The following is an 18,610-nucleotide window of genomic DNA, read 5'->3' as shown; positions in this document are numbered from 1 at the left end:
GCGGAACGAGAAAGAGAATGTGAAACAGGGTTGTTTCGTAACTTTTTTCCTTTCTTCTTTTTTTTGGAGATAAATTTTTGACGATCGCGATGCAACGTTTCTTTAAAGAACCGTGAAATTTTCTGTAGCTTCATCCGTGCGAGTTGCAATTTTGGAAATTTGTTGATTTAGAAAGAAGGAAAAAAAGTTTTAAGATTGCGAAAATTGCTTGATTTCGTTAATATTCGGATTGTAATATTTTAGCAAGGATTAAAATTAAAAGATGGCGAGAAGATTGGAAGAAAAATTGTTTGTAATTAGAAGAATACTCTTATATAGATGAAATCATATTCTTTTGAAATAACTGAGGAGTAATTGTTAACTAAATTATTTTATACGTTTTCTTTTATTTTATTGATTTAACAAATAGAGAAGAGAATCCTTTGTGTTTTCTTTTTCTTTTTTTATTTGGTTTACGTTTTTCGCAAATATTACGCATGGAAAATTTCTTTGTACTTTTTTATGAAGTACACAAAGGATAATCAACACTTTTTTAGATTCATCTTTCTGGTTGGAAAAAGTTTTGAAAAAGCAAGAAAAAGTTTCGTTCTCAATTTGCTGAATTTTCCAGCGAACTGATTCGATAGTTTGTCGAAGCAATTAGCCGGATTTAAAATTCTCCCGTGAAGTAAGACAGCAAGAATTTCGAGAGGCTTGTGGGTGAAACCAATCCTGTTGATAAGATGGTCAGAGGGTACAACAGGTAGTTTTACGAATTAATAAACGATTAGAGTGTGTGGCGTTCTTGATTTTGATTAAAGAGATTAGGGAACGCATGTTATATTTATAAAAAATAGGGAAAAATACGAAGGAATAAAATAGGATTAGTTATGTTAAAACCTATTCTGAATTTGGAATAATATCAAACAAAGTATAAGAAGAAAGAAACATTATTAATCCAACAATTGTCAGTCGATTATCATTTAAAAATAATAATTAATTCGATTTCGTAATAACAACTGATGAGATAAACCGAGGGAAGAGAGACTAAAAGCGACCGCGTGATTAAAACCGCGAGGAGTGAGACGACGTTGAACCTCAAGTATTACGAAGCTAATGAAAGTAAGAGATTTATGGATTAATTAAACGACCGACGAAACCGAATGAAATTCGGGTCTTCCCCAGAGCAATCTCTTGTCCTCTCGCAGGGAAGACGAGTACGAGTGATTCCTCGCGTAATTCGCGAAATCGAACCTCTTTGTCTTCGCAAAACACCAAGCCGGATTCAGTTTCCGCAAGTAGCGCGATTCTCGCGTGGAAGGGAGGAAGAAAATATTTGGAAAAAGAGAAACTTTTCCCCTCCCCGATGCCCCATACTTTATGCGCGGCAAAGTTTGCGTGCGGTTCCTGAAAGTTTTTGATGATATAAGTTGATGGTGTTTTATGATCCATTGCTCGATGGACTTTGTCGATGACGTAGAATCATTCGAGATGATATATTACGTCTTTATCCGCGTTAAGAATTGGATCGTTCGACGTGTAGTAATTAATTATTTCAAAATTCCGATCTAAATTTCGTATCTGGGACTAAAAACGATTTTGAGAAATGCCAGAAGACGCGTTGAAGAAATTTGATCGATTAGAAACTTTATATGAAAGAAAGAGAGCAGTAATGTGCGAGAAATCGAGAGAACTCCTTGGCGAAGGGTATGTAGACCCCTGATCATTCACGGGGTTCACAGCCACGGACTCGAACCATATTGTCCCATGTAGCGCGTCACGAAAGATTACACGAACATCACGGAGTCGAGCAGAGCCAGAAAACAAGCTCAGAATAAAATATTCAACCTGCTTTTTCGAGAATTACAAACCCAACAGATACAAATAATTTTTGCAACGAAAAACTCGTTGCCGTTTTTCTCTGCCTGTCATCGAGCCAAGTTATCGACCGATTCGCACAAACTTTCCCAATCATTTTCCTCCCCTCATCTGGTACTGGTGGAATATTTTTACACGTCGAATCGAAACGCTCACGCTTCCGGAAACGTCGAGTCGTTAATGCCTGGGGGAGGGGGAACAATGGCGTCGAATCGATCAAATGCGATCCGATTCGTGGAAGCGTGGCGACTGCCGACACGGCAAAAACCGAGCAGTTTCTCGATTCCCGACGAAACGTACAAACTGGCCGCTGCATTGGACACGAGTCGTTTTCGTTCTCGTTCCACGTTTCCTCGTTCGCCAATTTCCGCCCCTAGGACTAGGACAAATGAGTTTGTTTACACGGTGGGTAAGTTTGACGGGACATTGATTAGGAGGAATGAGAAAAGCGAGTGCTAACTTTGTTCCACGTCCACGTGGACAAGTATTTATGACCCTTTCTCTGACCATCCAGGCCAATGAAATTCCGATTTGGTCGCGGATGAACGAGACCGTTTCGCAATTGAGAAACTTGGAGGTTCAAACTCGAACTAAGAACTCTGTTGTTTTAATTAAAAAGACAATTTGGAGGGAGGAATAGAAGTTGGAATTGATAGGTGAAACGCTCGAGTGTGTTTATAGGTTACGTTAAATGATCTCGTAGAAATTATTCACGTTTCGTGTATATTTATATATATTCTTGATGATTTTTCGCTTAATTTTCGAAGCGAGACAATAGCCTCGAGCCAAGAAAAAAGGATTGACCAAATTTGTTTTTACTCGACACTTGTTGAATACCAGAGAAAATGGATCTTACTTTTGATTTCCTCTAATTCCTCGGAAGGAATAATTAATTCACTAAGTTACGTTTGAGATAGGAGAGCAAGCTACTCGAGTATCCTCGCCATTTGGGTCCTTGAGGAATGTGTAAGCGGCGTGTAAACGGCGGAACGACCGCTCCAAGTGAAAAGTTGCCCCCAACTGAAACGACGCTATGTCTATGCAGGCTGCTATAGCGCAACAAACCCGGGGGCCTGGATGAGTTAGCGGAAGCTGTAATCGGCTTTCGCGTGTTGATAAAGTAGTTTCAACGCGCGTGAAACGACGCGAATGAATCCCCATCCCGAAAATTACAACGATCCCTTGAATGTTTAATGATGTACACGACGGCGGCCTAGGAATTATGATCAAATTGCGCCGTAATTAATGCCCGACGTGGGACAATAATACCACCTCCGTAATTTTAATTAAAGGACGGGGGAATTCGGTTAATAATAATCTCGTGGATCTCTGGAAAAGAAGACGCCTTATCTACGTACTTCATTGGCCAAAAAAATCCTTAGATTGATTTTTGAAAAGTTTAAAGAACTTCTCTTTCGAAACATTTTCTTCTAAACGAATAATGCGACTCTGGATCGAGAAAATGGAATCATCAACGATATATATCAATTATTCATATAATTATCAGTTTGAAATAAGAAACGGGGAGAGTTTAATGGCCACAGGTTGTGCGTATGTACTTCATTGGCCAAAAATCCTTATATTGATTTTTGAAAAGTTTAAAGAACTTCTCTTTCGAAACATTTTCTTCTGAACGAAGAATGCGACTCTGGATCGAGAAAATGGAATCATCAACGATACGTATCAATTCGATGATTAATAATAAACATTGTTATTCGTATAATTATCAGTTTGAAATAAGAAACGGGGAGAGTTTAATGGTTGTGCGACACGCGTATTTCCGTGATATAATTTCGTGTATAAATCGTCGTTTATAATTATCGAATATTCGAGAGAAATATATTTCCCTTGCACCGAAATACCGTCCATAAACCGGGTGGAACGAGTCGCAGCCGCAAGTGCCTTAATATCCGCAACACTAACCCCCGGTTTTCCGGCTTTCGATCGAGCTTCCCCGATACTCCTGTGAAACGAGCACACGAGTACGAATATCGAGGAACACTCGTCCCGAATCGATCGCTAATTATTAAGAGGTATTGATTAAAACACGCGTTGTAATAATGACAACCAACAGGATTAATTGATTAACCTACCCTTTTTTTCGTGAGAAAAAAAAAATAAAAGAAATTTAAAAAGAATTTTACCAAATTATTATTACTTATCGAAAAAGAAAAATAAAAGAAATTTAAAAAGAATTTTACCAAATTATTATTACTTATCGATCGATAATTAAAAATTAAGAGCTTCAATGATTTATCCATTCAACGTGATTCGAAAATTCCATAAAAAAAAGAAGAAAATTCTTAATATTTCGATCGAAATTTCTAAATTTCTGAACATTTCTAGGTAAATCATTGCAAGGCATTGATATGTGGTTCTCTGAGAGGAGGGATGGGATGGAAAGTCACGAAACAGCAGTAACGCGTATTCGTGGCCGGGTCGAATATATCCGGCGGAACGTGGCAGAGGAGGAATTATCGTGAAATATACAGGGAGCTGGAGCAGCCGTGCTATGCGATATTCTTCACGCCGGTCATAAATCATTCGCGTCGAAAACGGTTTGGAAAGGGGGCCACCGCCGTCTGGTTAATACAGTTATACGGAATCGTGTAATATCGTTGTAATATCGTCGTTGCCGATCGTAAGGGCCGATCGATTAGTTATTTTCGACTGTAAAACAAATTTTTCGGAAGCGAATGAATCGAATGCGATTTTTGTTTCGATCGGTGCTTTTACGATCGAAAATTGAACGAGAAAGAGATGATCGATAATGATTATACAAACGTATTCCGTGTCACTAGCGACGTTTTCATTCGTGGATCGATTCGCAATATTGTAAAGGGACTCTCGAAAATCGTTTTCATGAAGTTTTGGATGGAAAATCGTGCAATTATCCAGAAACGATGGGCAGTTTGTTATTCATTGGATTTATTGTCTAATTTGTTTTAGAGTAATAATGGATGGAAAAGTTATTGACGTATTTGCAAGCGTGGAAGAATTTTATTATCCCTTCAGAAGCGACGTTTCCTTGAATCGTTATATAACGAAATTTTTAAACGGAAGGAGGATATTTCGAAATGGAAAAAAGTATAAGATTGATTGTATATAATTCGATATCGCTTCCGTCTTCGTTATCCCCCGATTATTTCTGGGCAAAAGAGCGATCTCTCTTTTTGTCGGACCCGATCTCTCGCAATACGGCGAGAGAATAGAAGAACGCTTGATCTTGGGTCTTGAAATTGGCTGGAAGATAAAGATACGGGAACAAGAAAGGGAATAACGCGTCGCGAGAAAAGTTTAACGAGCCAATTTGGCGCCAAGTGGTTGGCGAGCGAAGGAAAATGATCAAAGGGGGGAAAAAAAGTTGCTGACGACTGTGTGAAAATTCGATTATCGTCGAAAGAAGAGAGACTCGTCTTTTTTATCGCCTCCTGTAAATGTTTCTTTTTTTTTTCTTGTCAAAGGTGCTTCGACGAACGCGTTTTATGCATCTTAAAACGCCCTCGAATTAGCTCGTGAAAATGTCAAAGAAAGGAACGATGGCTATAAAATAAATTTCCCAAAAAGAGATTTCCCAAATATTTTTATTCCAAAGTAAGTAACTTACGAAACTTTTTCTTCAAATAGATCTTACACGTTGAATTTCTTATTGTTTCTCTACATTTACTTCTTATTTAAAATTATACAATCTGTACAATTTTCCTTGTCACAAAAATTATATAACAGCAACTTTGTTTCTTTAAATCGTCGACACGAAATAGAAAAAGAAAATTCCTTTGTACAACCTTGCACGCATGCGTGAAACGCCCGACCATCGTCATTTCGCGTTACGGATTTCGGTTTCGTCGCTTGGACAGGGCCGAACAAGCCGAAACGAGGAGGATTAATCCAGTTAGCCCGGCAACACCGCCGTCGACTGTGACCGATGAATGAAATTCGGGGTGGCCGACCTTATTTCGCGTCAACCCCCCACCCCGGCGCCCGCATTCCCTTTTCGCAGCCTCTCCTCCTCCCTTCCTTTCAACCTCTTTTTCCCTCTTTCCTCCACCCCCATCCGGGCGAAGCTTCCAGTCTGCCGCACTACTCTGACGTAATCACGCCCCCTTCTGACGTCACGACCCACGTTGCATCAACCTTTCCACGGGGACAACGTCCTCCTTCCTTTCGTTCTTCTCTTCCTTTTTTTCTCTCCGCTCGTCAACTCTCCGTTAATTATTCGAACTCGATCGAAAGGATCGCGAATTTGCAGAATCCGATATTTCGTATAGATTCAAGGATTAAGGAATATCTTTTTTTTTTTTTTTTTTGGAGAAAGGATTGCTTGGGTAATGAGTAAATTTGTACATTGATTGTGACGGAATTTATTCGAGAAGTAAAAATTAACATTGAAAACATCGGGGAAGTTAAGAATTTCTAGTAGAATAAAGTTACTTTAATTAGTTATTAGAATGCTTGAATAAGATTTATTTGTAGCTATTATATGTATAAGTCGAGTATAATTTTATTACAATTATTATTATTATGTTTGGCGAAGCGATATATTATTAAAAGTAACTTTATTCGTAATTATTAAATTACGAATAATTAAAAAATTACGATAACTTATTTCATTCTACTTGTTCGATCATCAATCTTATTTCGCTCGTCTGATCATTACGTTCTTGTTCCACTTGGCAGGGAAACTCGCATAGCTAATAGCGTCCCGTTCCACTCGTCCTCTTATCTTGTTCGACCAAATTTCTTTCTTTTCTTTTTTTATTCGAATCTTAATTAAAGTTAACGCGAGGAAGATTCGATAGAAAATGCCCGACGAATGAAAAGAGGCATCCCCCGTCGATGTAATTAAACGATTCCTTCGGGCAAATAGGTTTCGGCCAACCGTCTCCAACTCCAACTCATTATCCAACTTTCCCGCTTCTTTGTTCACATTTGGACCAATTCGATCGCCATCGAGAGGAAAGCGAGAAGATGCTGAGAACGATTTAATGGCCGTACCTTTCGCTCCACCGTCAATCGAGGAGGATAATATCGTTAAAAAAGTTGGCCCCTCCCTTCCCTTATCGATGAAAAATTTTCAACGGATTTCAATGGCGTCTCCAGGGACTTTTTCTTTTCTTGTATCGAACTCGAAGCGATCTTACAACGAAGTGAGACAAACTTTTTTTACAGAAGGGAGGAATCGCGTCAAACTTGAAGAATATTCTTCTTCCTCGACGATGATTTAAAATTATTAAACTTCTCACGAGAATTGGATTAATCATAAAAATTTTATATATATCAGGACGGAGAATACAATTACCTTTGAGCAAGTTTCAATTCGAAAAGATTGTAAATAAAAAGGAAGAAGAAGCGTTTGACGCGTGAAACATCATGCGATTTCCCGATTCCGCCAAACGACGGCGGCCACCATTGAAATCCAGGGGATGGATAGGATTTTTACGAGGTCGTGTCACGTAGGGGGAAGCTGAAATGATGCATGCGGTCGTACGTGTACTGTATTTTCATGCAATTTCTCTTTACGAGGGCAACGATGCGCGGAACGATAGAAAAACGGCGTCCAGATTACAAGGTTTCCGGTATCCGGTGCATATATATGTATGAAGCACATTGGTTGGTTTATCGTTGCCTGTACGATAAACGCTTCATTTCGCTTCATTTATTACGAAACGCGATTGATAACTAATTCTTTCTTCTTTTTTTTTATCGATTATATTATCGCGTGTAAAATTAATAATGAAACGCAGCAGATGTGAGAATACGAACTTTCGTTTTCTGGGCTCGTGATGTCTGACTGCTTTCCCTTTCAATCTCTTGCTCCTTATTTGAACTGGCTTCACATTCACTTACTTTCTCTCCCTCTCTTTCTCTTTCATTCACCACAGTCATTCCTAAACGACATTCAGCCACTTTCAACCGAATCCTTGAATGCCCGTGCACGCCATTCTCCGTCCATTCGTTCCAAGCATTTTTTCCCTCCCTCTTCCATCCTCGTACCGTCGACACTTTGCACAGTAAGCATGTATGTAAATAATTATTAAATTGTTGTTATTTTATATTCTTTCCAACAGTATAAAAATAAAAAATGAATCGAAACTATGTTCAAAATAAATGGAGGAATTGGGTTGGAAAAATTGCACCATTTCACGATACGATCAAAGAGGTATAAACGAATGAAAAGATTGATACATAGGCATAAAAAATCACGCACAACAGGAGGGAATAAAAATGTGATGCAGTAAAATCGGTGCAATTTTTTTTTTACAAACGCAAGAAGACTTTTAAACGATCGAGAAGGGAAATAAGCGTTTACTCGTGCACTTTGCATTCCTTTTTACGTCCCATAAATTCCCGCCTGGTTGAATCGCGATCTGTGTTTCGCGCACGGTTTAGTCGAGGCGCGAATATTGGCGATGAACTGGCCAGTAATTTTCCGCACGATGGATCTGATTCGAAGCGTTTCGAGGCTTCGAAAGAGATTTGAGGATTTTTAAGAAGAGAATCGCAGCCGAGCCGCGCAACCGGTTGGCGATATCGAATTCCCCCCAATTTGGGTGTCGATTGGAGAGGCAGAGTAATTTGATGGCAGAGAATTCGGACGAGCTCGAGTTTAGCGGTTCACGCGTCGAGTTCACGAATCCCTCAATATATAGGGTGTATTAAGTTTCGTGGAATTTGAAAATTCGTGGAATAGAATTTTCACATTCTTAAGTATCTCACTCTACTTGTCGGATGTCTATGACACGGGAGTAACAAGTAATGGAGTCTTTCTCTTCCTCGTACGTGAGCCTAGTTTCTCTTCCCCTCGAGGCCCATAACTTTAAGCTCTTAAGTTCGGACGATTTTTCCCAGAACGTGGGAAACTTTGGTGAAAATGCTCGCGTTGGATGCGATGCGATGCGAGTTTTCAAGGGCTCGGATCGAGGAGAAGAGCTCGTGGAAGGGCGGGAAATTTGAAACGATTTTAAACGTCGTAACCGCATCACAGAGGATAGGGAGTTAAAGGCGCAAAGTAACCGTAGAACAGGGCTGTTAATTGGCCCGCTTCTTCATCGCGCGACGCTTCTCGTCCCAAATTTGCATGCCCGCCGCGCGAAACCTATTTGAAATTTAAATCGAAAATAAACCGATGATGGTCTCCCCCTGCGCGGGGAAATTTCTACTTTAATTAAATTATTCATAGGGGACGGTGGACAGGGTGTAATACTTTATCCTAAGGGGAATTCGTAATTAACCTTTGTTCCTGCCCGCCTCGTCAATGATTCGACCTTTTCATTCATATTTTTTCTTCGTCAATTCTTCGCGAATCGAAAAGGAAGAAAATTTTTATCGCGAAAGGGATAAAAATTCGAATAATATTCGGAATATTCGTTGGGGGATGAAAATCATCAATGAAATTATGCCTGCTATAAATAATAATTGTGAACGTGTTCAGTGGCGGGAATAAAAATCGGGGATGAGATTAACAAGGGTAGGAGAGAAGCCGATGAAGCGTCAGCCGCAAATTACCATGACATTTCATGAGAATCGTCCTTAACCTTCGTCCATGGAACTAATCGAAGATCGATATCAATCGTTGTGGAAACCGATTCGTTCGATCGATTCTTTTTTTTTTTTTTTATTGATTCGATCAACGACATTTCTCGAGCTTTGATTAATATTTAAATAATAATGAATGAAATTGCATCGTTTTACTTCGTCGAAGATACGCGTTGTTTATATGATCTCGTAACTTTGGTCACGATTGAAAAAAGAAAAAAAGAAAATTTTAATTCCAACTTTGAAAACAAAGTAAAAATCATTGGTCAATCATCGAGAAGAAATACATATTTTGTTTGTCCACGTGGCTTCGATCTCGAATACTTTTTCCCCTTTTTTCGCGAGAAAGCAAACGAAACTCGACGCAACTTGGCAAACAATTGGCTTCGAGGCCTGACAAATGGGAACCAATCTTAACTGAAACCCCCTCCCTCCCGTTCCAGGTGAGGAACTGTGGATTGGTGGTGTAGGACCTCGGCCCCAGGAGTGGCCTGGGGGTTACCCTGGGGACCTCGGGGAATCGTTGGCGCGAGGACGAGGCAGCTAAGAAGGACGAAGGACACGGGAGGCGGAGGAGGAGGCCGCTATGAACGCCAGCGTCAACATCGAGAGGAACTCCTGGCGGCTGCCTCCCGACGAGACCGTCCAGGTCGCCGATCCCCGTTCAAAGTCAGCCCAGGTAAAAGAGGTAAATCGCTCCAGCGGTCCACCCTTCGTTCCCCCATCCTCGTGACGTTCGTGCGAGTCGGTCGAGGTCGTGTACGAGATTCGTCGAGATGATTCGTCAGGTTTTTTCAAAGCATGGAAAAATCTTGTTACGCGCTGTCGACCAGTCGCTGACGACCAGTCGCTGTCGACTAGTCGCCGTCAACCAGTCGCTGTCGACCAGTCGCTATCGACCAGTCATTGACGATCAGTCGCTGTCAACTAGTCGTTGACGACCAGTCGCTGTCGACCAGTTGCTGACGACCAGTCGCTGTCGATCAGTTATTGACGATCGGTCGCTGTCAACTAGTCGTTGACGACCAGTCGCTGTCGACCAGTTGCTGACGACCAGTCGCTGTCGAGTAGTCGTTGTCGATCGGTCGCTGTCGACTAGTTGCTGTCGACCATTAGATTCTCTTCGAAATATTATTGTGCGTTGCTGGTAAGTTGACACTCGATAAATGTAATATACACTGGCATATGTTGTTGGTAGTTAATAGATGTGACGAGTGTTGAGCCAATTATAAGAATGCGTGTGAATGTATGTTTGTGTTTGACTACGTGTTTGAGTAGGTTGAGTTAGTTAGATCCTATATTTTTTTCCGTCAACTTACCAGCAAATGTGATATGAATATACGAATATAGGGGTCGTGACGATCTGTGAGTCTCTGGGGATTGATGAAAAGTAGGAACACGAACAATGTGGCATCGAATCAAATTTTTATTTACAATTTTCGTCCGTTTGAACGCGTTTGGTTTAGGTTACGAATTAGTTTGATCGATCTTTGGTCGAACAGTTTGTTTGCGACAAGTCAACAGCGCGTAACGAGAGTGTAAATATATTTTGTGTCTATTATTCTAATTTTTTTAAATACGACGATCAAGTCGATCGTCAGTTTTGATGAACTTTTTTCTTTTTTTTTTTTTTGTATTCAAGTCTGGCACCATCATAGTCTATAGTGTACGGGATGCAAAAATGCGTTGATTGAACACGGTTAGAGGGAATTGTTTCGTGGTGGAGAATAAAAATGAAACGATTTTTATTCTTTTTTTTTTTTTTAGATTCTCGCTATTACACGAATACGCGATTTGCGAATCAAGAGGATCTCGAATATCGTTTCATTTTTGTTGTTTTATGGAATAATAATCCAACTTTGATTATTTGTGTACACGATGCAATTTGCATATTTCTTTTTTTTCCCTCCCTCCCCCTATAAATGTTTCTGTTTATCTTTCTCACAATATCGTTAGAGGTAAACACGATTATATAGCGGTTGACTGGTAGCAGTGAGAATATTCCGGCCACGAGTAAATGTAATTAAAACGCATGCTGGTACGAGGATTTTGCATTTGAGGTGGAATGAGATTGATAGCTGTGAGCTGTTAGAATACTCGTGAGCGATGTAGCGTTGCCACACTGTGCCACACCAACAAAATACGGAGCGTGGCTGTTACGATTAAAGGTAACTCGTTAACATAACGTTTCAAGGTGACACGACACAATTTTCCACCCTTGGAAAATTCATTGATCGCATTCAACTCGTTAATACGAACATTTTTATACTCGTTGATCGTCAACAAGAAGAGCATCTCCATTCTTAGCCTTTTAGAATTTCATTCTTGGAATTCGAAAATTTATTTTTAAAAAATAAATAATTAATTCCAAGAGACTTTGCCATTTTTTTAAAAAAAGGAAGGGGAATACTTTTCTTTAATTAAAACGATCACGATCAATTTTCTCTCAAAGAGAAAGGGAGGGATATAGTACAAGTAAAACATTAAGCACGTTAAAACCGGAAATTGCACGTGCATCTGTTTACTATTAACTACCTTCCGTCCCGAAAGCTCACGATTTACGAGCACTTGAATTAAAATAAAGTAACCGTTGCATCGTTTCCAGGAGGGGATGGCGGTGATCTAGGAATTAACAAAACAATTAAACGTAAACGAGCGTGAACGAACGACTCCGTTAAGTCGTCGTTCTTCACGATCACTTTTGCCGGCGGATTTTCATCGCCGGCATTAAATTTTCTCCACGCGATTCAGTTGATAAGCTGCCTATAAAATGGCAAAAGACCACGTTAACCACCCTTTCTCTTCGTTTCTACGTTTACATAAAAACGTAAATCCTCGCAATCCTTTTAATCCTCGAATTCGCAACCGGTGTCGAAATCATGCGATGGATCTCGTCGATCCAGATAAGGATCGACCACGAATCACCGTACATCTGCGTGCAGAAATATGGCACACGTTACGTATTCGACTTGACAAGAATCGCTCACGGTTGAAAAGGAATATCGAAGCACGTGGATGGATGGAAGCGCACGACAGCAAAATTTATTAATATCGTAACATCCGTGTTGCGCTGTCTGCGACATCTGTTCGAGCGAAATGTATATATAATTTGTCTGTCGAAACTACCACTATCAATGAATAACCAGGAAACGTCTCTTACGTTTCATCGATGAGGAGGAACGTGTTAAACTCGAAAGAGAAAAAATTTAAAAGCCTTAACGACGTGCCACTCGAGCCAGTTACCATCGATTAATCAGACTTGCAAATGCACTATTTCGATCTTGGACTCGGCGAACAAACTCGATAAAGAGTTGTGAAGTATTTCTGAAAGGCGAGCCAGAGAAGGATGCGCTAATTACGAGTCGAATCGGTGGAAAGAGAGAGAGAGAGAGAGAGAGGATTCATTATGCAGAGCCGCTGGCTTCGGCCCCAGCTTTGTTTTCTCAGCTCTCGTCACCGGCCACGCGAGAATTCACTCGTCGACTTCACCGCTTTGGATACAGAGCTTTGACCACGTTGCCGACCGAGGACACCTTCGACGAGCCCTCGAGAAAGTTAATTATGCAGGGGGAACGAGGCCGTTATCCATCTCCAAGGAGATGGTTGAAAGGAACGACTGCGAGTTCCAGATAACCGATTCCCCCCGATGCTCTCGAGTTTTCGTCGACCGATTCGTCGACTTTGAAAGATTGAAATTTCGAAAGGAAAGGGGAGAGAAGCTATTCTCGAGGAGAAGATCGAGAAACAATTATTGCGGAGGAGGAAAGATAACGTTTGGAGAAATACAGAGGAGTATTGGCGTACTTTGATTGTATTAAAGTCTCGATACAAATAATAGAATAGAAGGAAATTAGGAAGAATTACTTTAATTCTAAAACAGTTACTAAAAACTCGAGAAATCGAGCAAAGGAGGAATTGTTGCAAGAATGGGGGAGGAACGCGGCAATCTTTTTCCACTTGCGACGGCTGATTCGCGTGAGCCTGTACTACTTAACTGATCAACCAACCTCAACAGTGTGCCGTACACTCGTGCCGCGGCCAAGTGGCAATCGGCGTTTATTAACGGCGATCATCAGCTCGATTACGACCGATCGATTTGAAAAAAAACGCTGATGCCTCGATAATACCTTCGAGAGCTTTCCAATCGACTCGATCCGCCGATTAACTTCGATTAATTCGAAGGGCAAAAGTCGGTGGCCGAGTCTAATTTCGAATATCGATAACGAATCTTGCGAATAAATCTAAACACGAATCCAGAGAATCGAGAATTCGAAGGAAGAAGAAATTTGAGGCTTGTATATCGTGTTAATTGTGACAATTTTTCTGTCTCTCGTTGGACGACTTTATTTATACACGTTAAAGTCTCGCAGATATATTACGTAGCAACGGTTATGATTCTCGAGGAGAGGCGAGGCGAGGCGAGGCGAGGCGCGAGAGAAGCGGCGCTAGAATCCCGGGATCGATAAAACTAGAAGCCTTCAGCGGGAAAATCTAAATTTATACCGACTGTCGGAATACAACTGCGTGTTTGGATAACATTTACATGCCGCGCGGCAATGTCGCGGCCAGAGATCGGCCGCCGCAAATTTTCAGACGAATGCAGATTTATTCATGAATATTCGCATGCGTCGCCCTGTCTGTCCCTCCTGGTGTCCATAACGGGGAACAGGAATCGAATAATTTTCATTTACTTTCGAAATCGTTCATACTCGTACTTATACTTTTTTTTAATTGGAAAAAGAAAGAGTAGCAAGAAAAATTATATCCTTATTATTATTGCTTATACTTTTATTTTTTAATCTCACAACTCTTATATTCAGATGATAACAAGCTTCGTTTCTTCTAATATTACAATGAATATTTCGAAACGAAGTTACTTTTTAATCAACGTGCAAATTTATCGATGATTAATAAAAAACGAGCTTTTTGCCCATAATAATTTTCGAAACATTCTAGTTAACTTAAAGAATCGATTGAATTTAAAATGACACGTGTTTTCAAACGAGAAAAATAAATCGACGATCCTCCACATCCTTCGAAACCAACAATTTTCTCCAACAATCTCCAACTACTCGAGAACAGGGACACTTGAACGGCGACCATCTTTTTCCAAGGTTTGTGAGAAAAGAAAACCGGTTTCCGGTCGAGAGGAGAAATATCAAGGAGACAGCAATTTTGCCCGTGCGTCGAGGAAGAGGCGACAGAAAAATCCTTTTTCGAATCCGTTCGAATTTAGGGAAACGTCTCTAATTGGCGGTTGGGGGGGAGGGTGTGACAGGTCTGAATGGAAACTTTTCGTGCCCTTTCCGCGGTTCTGCTGGCGATTCCCCGCCCCGAAAACGACGCGTTTAACGACCGACACCGCCGTTATCGTGACGACCCATTAACGAGGGCGATGCAATTTTCGCGGAACGGCGACCCTTACCCGCCACAGGTCCCGGATTTTCCACGCCGATCGATGCGCACCACTTCCTTCCAAGCTCTATTATTTTCAACTATAATCCGCTTTTTTTTCTTTTTTTTTTTGGATAACGAGATTTCTCGCTTTCCAGAATTTTGACAAAAACAATTTCTCCTGAAAGAGAATCAAGTTTCGAGATCCGTAATATTTGTGCTTAACAACGAGACAAGTTTATTTCTTCGACAGTATTGTACTAGTATTAAAATATTGGTGCCGTTGTGAAGCAAGTAAGATTCAGAATCGGGACTTGAAATATTACTCATATATACACTTTCTCGTGCAAAAAGATATCGTGTATTCCTTTAAAATTTTATATTATTCGTATTATTATAGAAATATTTTTTCCAGCTGCATACGTCTCGAATGACGATTAAAAATATTTCTCGAAAATCAATCTTCGAGCTTAGAAGAGTCCAGCGAAGCGAGAAACGCTCCTCCAGTTTTCGCACTGTCCAAATTACGAAGTGGCAACAAGCTGTTTCACGGTTGCTGTCCAAAACTGAGACGGGACGAGGCGGCGTTGAAGCGTCAAGGCCAACTACGGAATAATAACTTAATGGGTGGGGCTGAAAGTGAGAATACAGGAAACTTGTTGTTTCCGTGTACTAGCGTGCTCTAAATCTCTTTGAATATCCGGAGAGGGAAGCTAAAAAAAAAAGGGACTCGTTTTATCGTTCGTGTCGAGCATAGAGTCCACATCTGATAAGTTCTCTTCGTTGTTTTTTCGCTTCGAAGCGGTTGATGGCACAATTGAAAGAGATAATCGGTGGGTGGAAGATTGTTGGACAAGTGTCGATGAAAGGGAAACGGAGAGAAGAGCGAGGGTTTCTTCTTCCGTGATGGGTGTTCGTTTGCCATTATGGATGGAGGGGACAGTGGTGCCCTCTGTTTGGTCGATATCGCCGCGTTTTTCCCGCGATCCTCTCTTTCCAGATAAACGAAATTTCTTAAACTTTTGTATTTCAAGTGGATTAGAAAAAAAAAAAAGAGGAAAAAATCAAAAAAGTATTTTGAGCAAAATTAATCGAAATCTTTATTTTTCACATCTACATTCGAATTCTCTTTCTCTATACTCGTATATAACGTTAATTAAAAAGCCAGCACAAAGCATTTAAACCTCTAAATTTAATAATAAAAATTTAATAAATTTCTAGAATTTTACAACGCCACGATATTCAATATCAAAGAATTATGACGAAAAGAGTCGTCACAATCCCGATATCTGGTTATTGACATAAGAGTTCGATTTGGGCCACGAATACGATGAATTTAAACAACTCCCGAGGATTGAATTACTCGAACGAAACTGGACGAAGATTCGACGAGCTTGTTCTTCTTTCCGCGTAAAGAAAAGATCGGAATATTTAAATACAGGCGCGTGATATTTTCCTTTCCTTTCCTTTCTTTTTTTTCGCCACGGTGTTGCAAGGTAACGGGACAGGCGGATGAGGCGAACTCGTTCGATTATCGACCCCTTTTCACCGAGTGCTCTCCTGACCCCTGAAGGGTCAGCCGCGCGAGGGGAGAATCGGCATATGTTACCCCTTTGAGCATTTCTGGCTCGGGCGGAAAAAGAGACGGGCGACCGGAGAAGGGTCTCTCGTCAAGCGGTGAAAAGGCACGCCAGTTAGACATTGTCTTTCGGGCTGAACGGGTGCTGATCTTCTTCGCCCACACTCTTCTCCCACGATGAAAACTTGCGCGCGGCTCCAGGGAACGTTGGTGAGCTTTTTTCTTCTTCTTAATTTCCTTTTTCTTCTCCTCTCGTCACTCGAAATCGACGCGACCTTGACTTTATTCCGTTTTTTCGAAATTTTCATACAACAGTTTTCGAGAGACTTGATGATATTTGAGAGTTTGAGATTTTTTTTTAGATATATGTGAAAATTGATCCGTATCTATCCGAATTTTTAAATTTTAAATACCAATGCGATGTAAGAGTTTTTGGAGAAATATATGGAGATTTGAGATATATATATTGATTCAATTTTTGGATACAAAGGCGGTTATTTTTACAAAACTTTTATTTTCTTTTTTTTTTTAGGAGAATTTGTTACAACACATTCTATTATTAACGCTATAACTGATTTTCATGCAAATCAATGAGGGAAAAGGTTCACGGGTTATTTGGCTGATATGAAACGGGGTTTCAAAAAAAAAAGTTGAAAAATACCGTCACGGTTATTTATAGCCGAAATTAACTTTGCGGAAAATTTCATCCAAGGATTTCCAACGCGCTAATTTACCTCGCTATATATCCGCAACACTTCCATTAACCGTCACCGCTAATTCATCTGCAAAAGGTTCGCAAATTTGCTTAACCTATCGCAAAAAAAAAAAATCAAAACATCGTTATTGCATCTTTTATCTTACCGAAAATCCCTGAACGATTGAACGAAACCGTGACGTAACCCAAAATCGATATCCCTCCTTAAATCGATACCACTCCCCACCCCTCCTCTCCCATCATCATCATCATTATCATCATCCACTCCAACATTCGCTTCGCTCTATCGATCTTCTCCGTCCACGATCCCCGCCGATTCATCACCTCGAAGGGTGAAGAAAAAAAAGAGAGAGAGAGAGAGAGAGAGAGAGAGAGAGCGCTAGTTGCTGTCAACGATTTCCACTACGCGAGAGCTTATAGCCTCGTGTATATAATTTATAACACGTTAAGAGAGGCGCATCGGTGAGGGACAAAGAGAACGGCGAGGTGTGTGGAAGGGCAATGAGCCAGAAAGTCTGGCAGAAAGATTCTTCTTCAGTCGAGGCTTGCCGCTCGATGACGAAGGATTAAGTTAAGGCCGTTGCTCGTTATCCGCCTTTGCAATACGCGAATTTGTAAGGAGCGATGCGTGGCGCGGTTCTAATCGTCCCCGTCGGTGAAACGTCGCGTTGATTCGTTCTATTTCTGGGATCCAGAAGTTCTGGAACGGAGGAGGAGGAGGAGGAGGAGCAGCGATGGCCAACACGCCGCTCAATTTGTCGGAAGATAAGCAAGCTATTTCGATCTCTATCTATATAATATTTCGATTAAATCGCTTTTCGAACAAGATATACTCGGTTTGCGGGGGATGAAAGCTTCGTCTGTTTGATATCTCGTCTTTATCGTCTTGGGTGTAACCAAGCAAATTTTGTTTGCTCTTCTGTTTCTACGTGCTTCGTGTTGTAACCTGTGTTCGCCATGTTTTTTCCAACCTTCTATAATCGTGCGTCGTATTTCTTCTTCTTTCTTTCTCGATTATTTTAATTAGTTAAGTTAGTTTGTCTTTGAAATTTTTATTTTTATTCTTTTTTGACGATTGTTTATGATTGGAGGAAGGTATTTGTGCATGCTGATATTTTTGAAAATGGATGGTTGTTTAGAAATCGATCGAGTGTGTAAGTCCTAGGAGAAAGTGAGTTATGTAGGTCACGAATCTTTTTTCATTGTTTAAATTTTCACTCGGGACGAATCGATAAGTCGATTAAATTGTCGTTTAATCGAGTCTTTCCTTAAAATTCGAACAACGGAGATTACGTGGCTTACACGCTCATTAGTACTTTTTAAACGAGTTTCAAACATTTTTATTCTTGTATTTTATGCGCGTCCATTTACGTAGCTTTAAATTTATCATAAACGAATAAACATCCGTCCATTCATTATTGAATATTTTTATTATCACAGTATTATTCAATACAGAGGAGAAAAGTTCAATACTTGAGAATGATGTGAATGGAAAAAAATTCGTTGCGAAATAAACACGTTCACAATGA

General features: G+C 40.4%; 1 protein-coding gene across 7 annotated transcripts in view; it reads left to right on the top strand.

Moving 5' to 3' along the window:
• Positions 1–18,610, top strand: part of LOC410336 (dipeptidyl aminopeptidase-like protein 6) — a 98,706-nt gene that overhangs the window by 61,769 nt on the left and 18,327 nt on the right. For 4 of the 7 annotated variants that reach the window (XM_393817.7, XM_016914720.2, XM_026443638.1 and 1 more), the window contains one exon: positions 9,837–10,081. In XM_393817.7, coding sequence (XP_393817.4) covers positions 9,980–10,081 — 102 coding nt within the window. In that variant the 5' untranslated portion in view covers positions 9,837–9,979. Of the gene's footprint in view, positions 1–9,836; positions 10,082–16,503; positions 16,577–17,614; positions 17,847–18,610 lie in introns of those variants that run through there. The other 3 variants (XM_006566378.3, XM_006566381.3, XM_006566380.3) reach the window with 3 other exon arrangements.

This window comes from Apis mellifera, linkage group LG11 (genome assembly GCF_003254395.2).
Source record: "Apis mellifera strain DH4 linkage group LG11, Amel_HAv3.1, whole genome shotgun sequence".
Lineage (NCBI taxonomy): Eukaryota > Metazoa > Arthropoda > Insecta > Hymenoptera > Apidae > Apis > Apis mellifera.
This window is presented reverse-complemented; position numbering and strand designations above follow the sequence as displayed.